Raw genomic sequence first — 6,221 nt, forward strand, 5'->3', positions numbered from 1 at the left:
AGTCCAAAAAGAGTCATTTGGCCACTCCTGCAGGTGGAGCCCAGTGTTGTGCACCAGGGCTGGGCTTGAGCTGAGGCTGACTCATTCTGTCACTAAACAGCAGACCATTCCAGTAAAACACCTCCACTCTAACACAAGTCTTGTCTTGACTTTTGATATGATCAACACCTCTTATGGTTTTGAATAGACAAAAACAAAAGTGACATGATTTGCATTGAATGCGAAAACAAAACTGAAAGTTAGCACTTATGTTAACTCCAAGTCCAATCCGGAAATGTTAGAGTAATTACAAATGCAGGTATACATTTAAATAGCCATATCAACATATTATCATTGTAAGAATATTAGAAGAATTCAACAATTTGTACACTTTATGCAATTTATTCTCCTGGGGAGGGTTAGTATGTTTCCCTTTTATAAAAATATGTTTCCAAACAAAGTCACAGCCCAGTTTTTCAAAGCATTGCAATTTGTATTTTCATTTAATAACGGTGAAATCATTATGACGCGTCTGTGGTTTCGTTTTAGATCAGCTGTTTTACTCGAGGCCCTGTAGCCTTTTTTTTTTTTCCACAGATCAGTGAGATTCATTTAGGGAAACTGAAAGTTCTCCAGTTAAACTCCACAAATCTTCTCTCTGCAACTCACCTGTGTGGTGTCGATTCTCTCAGTAAAGAGGGGTGTGGCAGTTTTATATTTCAGCTGCAGCCTCACCATAATGGCAGTGACTATATTTACGGGTAGTTAGCTCCTCCAGCCTGTTTGCTTTGTAATCCTTCACTTTTAAAAGAAGAGGAGCTGTGTGTTTTCATTTAATGGGTTTGGGGGGAGGGGGGGTGGGTGGGGGTTTTGGATGGTTTCCAGTGCTATCAACCATGTAAAAAAAGATCATAACTCTTCAGGGTTATAGTTGAGTTATCTCTGATAGCACAAAGTAATCAGTCAGAGACTGGCACTAATAAGCACATTAAAGAACGCAAACCTACATATTTGTTAGAGCGTGTGTGTGTGTGTGTGTGTGTGTGTGCGTGTGTGTGGGGGGGTTTCATAATGAAATATTTAACACAAAACTTCAAACAGTAATTTCACAAAATTCATTAAAAAGGGAATACGTGCAGGTATTTATAAATATTATTAAATATCCAGCCACTGTCTAATCATACATTTATTGCACTCTCATAGCTTATTAAATTAAATGAAGTTGTAATAAAGAAAAGGGTGGGGCACTTTGTAGCTCACTGCAGTGAAGCTTAATTTGAGCTGAGGAATGTATCACAGATGCTGTATTATGAGAGCTTCCTACAACAACAACAGCGACAGTGTAACTTTATAACTTAAGACTTTTTAGAACTTTAAATTCATTTTTATGCATCTACAGAAAGATATAGGTTGTTTAATACTCTGCTTTGCATATGTCCACTTTGTGACTAATAGTGAAGGATTGTGTGTAAATCCTCTCCGACCAAAGAGGAGTGTCATAGACCACTGACATTTACAGTCTCCACACACACCTGCTCCAGCTGGGCAGTCAGGTTTGACTTCTCACCATGCTGCTGCTGGCACAGCCTTCCCCCTGACCACAGCACCAATTACATCTTCATAAACAGCAGCACGTCCAGCTGAGTGGTCGGCTGATTGTTAAAGGGTTCTCTCTGTCTCTCTCTCTCTCTCTATTCCTCTTTCTGCACTGTCCAGCTCTGCCAGGGCGCACGGCACTGCCTCACCCGGCATCCCACAGCGAGCCTGGGCTGCAGCCCACAGTTCCTCCCCTCGTGTGTTTACAAACACAGACCATAGGAATCCACCTGATTGAGCCAAAAGCTGCGAGGGAGAGGAGAGAGGCAGACACGAGCTGTGTTCTCTGACTGCAGCACCGGATCACACTTGGATGTTTTCAAAACAGCAAAATGCGGGCTTGTTCTTTAGTCTCTTGTTGTCATTTGCATTCTGCTTTGGTTTACAACTTTGTCACTTGTGAGGAAATGGCCCGAGACCGCAGTGTAATGAGGGATGCAGAACCACGGCGGCGGGCTGTGGCAGGCAAATCTTTGTCACTCATCCTTGAATCTTGTGTGCGGAGAGATCCAAGCTGTTCCATCAATTTAGCATGACCGAAACATTGCACCCTGTTAACTCCCTTTGGCACTGGACAAACTCTCCCTTCTCCCAACAGACGCAGGGGTAAACAGGAGGCCTGCTTCACACACACACACACACACACACACACACACACACACACACACACACACACACACACAGGCATTCTGGGCATACCGCGGGGCCTCAGGAGGGCTGGTCTATTCACATGCATACACACACACACACGCACACACACACACACACACACACACACACACACACATACACACTATTTGGACAGAATACTACTGGCCGGGTGTGTTTTATGAAGCTTAATGTTGAGTTCAGCAAGTCAGTGTGGGTCCGTAGATCTGCCCAGCCACCTTCAAGCATGTGGAACAAGGTAAACACTCACCTTAACTGTCCTGACAGCTACAGCTCTCATAGTCAGGATTTCAGGTGTGGCCTGTAAAGAAAAAAAAAAAAACATTAACAGAGATGCTTGCAGCATTTGAATAGTAAAAACCTTGGCACCATAAAGATACATCACAGCTATAAATGACACTGATAACACATGTTAATTTACTCAGCACCATAGGCTCAAAAAGGCCTAGCTGGAATTTAACAGGTTATGTCAAATTGGTGTTTTATTAGTAGGTGTGAAATAATGAGTGTTTTTAAGGGCATACGTGCAGAGACCGACGCCCATACGTTTACATATGAATTTTTAAGGCTTTGCGGTTTGCACAATAATACCATAGGATACTCCATACAATCCTCTGGACTTTAGTGTAATCCAGATGATAGGCTACCACGGGAAGAAAGAAAAAAAGAAAAAAAAAAATTTGGAGCGGGCCTCTGGTGACGTGCACGGCCTGCAGGGCGGTGTTCTCAGGCGGAGAAAGAGACTGACTGGGGTGTGTGAGCCACATCTGGAATAGTAGCGACAGAGAGAGAGTCGAGAGAAGCAGAAACTTGGAGAAACTTCCCCCCAGCTCTTCACTTCAGCACTCCCTCCCTATTTTTTGCACGGAATCAAACCTCTTTGCTTTTGCCTTTCCCCGTAAGTTGGAGTTTATGTGTTGGAGCGTTTTAACTTTCGTTTTTGTCAGTCACCTGACTTTTTCAGTGACTTTTTTCCTCCCCTCATACTGCAGGACGTCACTCTTGGACTTTAAATCGACTTTGGATTTTCTTATGTGGCGCTTATAAGCAACCATGTCTCATATGTCGCTGCTTTACCTCACTACGGCCGCTTTAGGTGTAGAAACTCTGTAGATTAAGAGGCTATAGGTCGGTAGAGGTGGAGGCGCACGCATGGCGGCACTACGCTGGAATGTTTTTCACGCAGATGGGTTGAGTTTGTTTTCCAGCAGCATGCATTGATTAGCCGTGAATGAGTCTCGCTCTCTTACTCATATCGACCCTACGGAGGTTCCCGCCAAAGCTTTTCCCCAGAGCCCCTTTCACTTAATATGCAAACATGCATCGCTTAAACTAACGACTTGTAATTAACCCATTTGGACCTTGTAAATGGATCAAAAGTTCAGCGTAGCCAAATCAACTTCAGAATCGATTGGGTTTCATTACCACAGCCTCTGACTTGAAACTCAACATTGACCACTTGAGCTCCATCGGGAAGAAATTATAGTTCCTTCTTTCTTTCTTTCTACGTTAGAATGTAAGGGGATACTTTCACATTGAGGTAAACATTGCGGTCGGTTCACAAGTGAGGAAGCAGCGCCATCTGGAGTCGAGATGAGCTGATATTGAGCTGCACACCTAACATTGGGATTTGGTGTTGTGGTAAATTCATGTGGACTGACTTCTTCTGTCTCCTGTATCCCTCTAGATCTACTTGAAAACAAAAAAACAAACGGAAAAAAAAAATGCTGCTCATCCTGCTCGGAGTGCTCATCTTGCACTTAGTCATTCTCATCCTGCTCATTGTGTCAACAGCAGCCAGTGTAAGTTCAACTTTTCTCTCACTTCACTTTTAATCTTTGTAAAAGGAAGAGTAGAGCACGGCCGTGATGTGAATAAATGAGCACACACTCCAGCTGCTTTATTGTATGATCATCCACTGTTATTGCTGTTGGCGATTTTAGCCCTGAGCTCCTGTTGTGGATGCTGCTATGTATTGAAATGGCTCTGTGTTGTTGTGTTGACCAGGCATGGACTGTAGGTGGGGATAGGAGCACAGATCTATGGTACAGTTGCCTGTCAAGTAGTGGAGGCTACCACTGCAAGCCAGCCAGCAATGAAGGTTTGTCAGCATTCCTGAAAAGCAAATTATACGATGCTATGTGCCTTTTATTGCCACTGTCATCGAAAAGTAATGAATGTGCTTAAACTCGCGTTCTCTTCTGTTTTCTGCATGTCCTCTAGACTGGATCCAGGCGGTGCAAGCCCTCATGATCCTGTCCCTGCTCTTCTGCTTCTTTTCCCTCATCGCATTCGTGTATCAGCTCTTCCGACTGGTCAAGGGCGGACGCTTCTTTTTCACCGCCATCTTCCAGATCTTGGCAAGTGAGTATGACTTCATCAGCACACTTGACGGGTCACACCCTGAGCACACGTGGGTGGAGTGGTGAGATCATCTGCTTCAGATTTCCTTTCAGATCCGCCTCACCTCTTCTCTCCTCTCGTCTTTCCCCCTAGGTTTGTTTGTGATGTGCGCGGCGATCATCTACACTGTGATGAGTCCAGATGAGGGCTCCGATACACAGTTCGGTTACGCCTACGTGCTGGCCTGGGTAGCTTTCCCTCTCTGTCTCATCAGCGGCCTCATTTATATCGTCCTGAGGAAGAAAGAATGAGAGAAGGAGCACGGGAGAAAAGAGGAGGGGTAGTAAGGAGACCCCTTACCACAACATCGCACTGTGCCTACTGCCCACAGACCATAGACTGACATCCTAAAAGTACAGCAAAAGTACATGTGTCACTAACATTGTAAACACAAAAAGGAGATATGTATCACTGCAGGGGATCTCTACTTGCTGTATTTCAGTGTCCATTATGTTCCCATCATATGCTAACACATATCGCACAAGTCTGATGTGTGAGTTTTAACAAACACTACAAAAACTACATTTCCTGTGGTGACAGATGTGTCCTCGCAATGTGTTTAGAAACGTGTTGGTGACATGTTGACTTTTGTTGCACGGCGGCACCCGACTTCCACAATTCCATCACGTGTGGTAACAACGACGAATAATCCTGCCCTTCTTTAGTACAAAGATGTACATAGTGTCTGTGGTTTTTAGACATATTTATAACATTTTTACATACATTTTGTACATAGTGTTGTCAAGTTAACATTGTCATGCTCAATTTTGTGATAGAGAGTTTGTGTCTCTCACAAGTCATGCAGCTGTGCCAAAGAGAAGCCGCTTCAACTGCCAGAGTATCAAGCTTTTTTTTTTTTGTGACTGATTTGTCTTGTTTTGGGTTTTTGTCAAATGCTTTGAACCATGTGCCTTACTTAGAATATATGTGTTCTTCTTGAAGGAAATGAGTAAATCCTCAGAAATAAAAAAAAACCACCAATAAGTTTAAATAAACCCATGAAGTTTTTCTGAATTATCATTGTACTTGATATGCCAAATAAAAAATGTTTTGCATTTTGTAATCTAGTTTTGAAAAATGGTGCTTTTTTATCTACTACTCTTGAAATGTATAGCTTACTTTGTGTTGCAAGTGTGTCGTGCCCTGTGATTAATTTGCTTTGTACAAACCCAAGTTTCCATTATTGTCAGTATTCTTCTAAATAAACCTTTTGAAATTAGTTCTGCTCACTGCTGAAAAGTTCAGTGATGTGCATTTCTTTTACAGAAGCTGCAGATGAACCATGTGCAGTTTAGGCTGATTATTATACATATAGGTTTCACACCCATGTGAAATTTTGACTTGATATTTCTTGTTCAGTGTTCATACTCTGAACTCAAGGTGGATGTGCTATTAAAGAATACGGTACGGCTGGGACTAGCAAATACCTCTTGTCGTTTGCTAGTACCAGCATGCAACACTGACCTTGTAGTAGCAAGATTTGACCACATGGTGGGGATATGACACAAAACACTCACAGGACCCTGTCAGTCACCTGAGGGAAACATTTAGATATTTGGTGATAAACCTGGAGA

At 43.0% G+C, this 6,221-nt stretch overlaps 1 protein-coding gene across 1 annotated transcript; it reads left to right on the forward strand.

The window, feature by feature from the left end:
- Window positions 1-2,982: 2,982 nt before the first annotated feature.
- On the forward strand, window positions 2,983-5,866 carry pmp22a (peripheral myelin protein 22a). Its single transcript, XM_023410094.2, has 5 exons — window positions 2,983-3,142; window positions 3,932-4,046; window positions 4,252-4,345; window positions 4,468-4,608; window positions 4,741-5,866. Exons 2-5 carry the CDS (start codon window positions 3,969-3,971, stop codon window positions 4,896-4,898), a joined length of 471 nt encoding a protein of 156 aa, XP_023265862.1. The 5' UTR covers window positions 2,983-3,142; window positions 3,932-3,968; the 3' UTR covers window positions 4,899-5,866.
- Window positions 5,867-6,221: the final 355 nt, after the last annotated feature.

Source organism: Seriola lalandi, unplaced genomic scaffold, assembly GCF_002814215.2.
Source record: "Seriola lalandi dorsalis isolate HSWRI2012SDOR001 ecotype SW California unplaced genomic scaffold, Sedor1 jcf7180002054412, whole genome shotgun sequence".
Classification (NCBI taxonomy): Eukaryota; Metazoa; Chordata; class Actinopteri; order Carangiformes; family Carangidae; genus Seriola; species Seriola lalandi.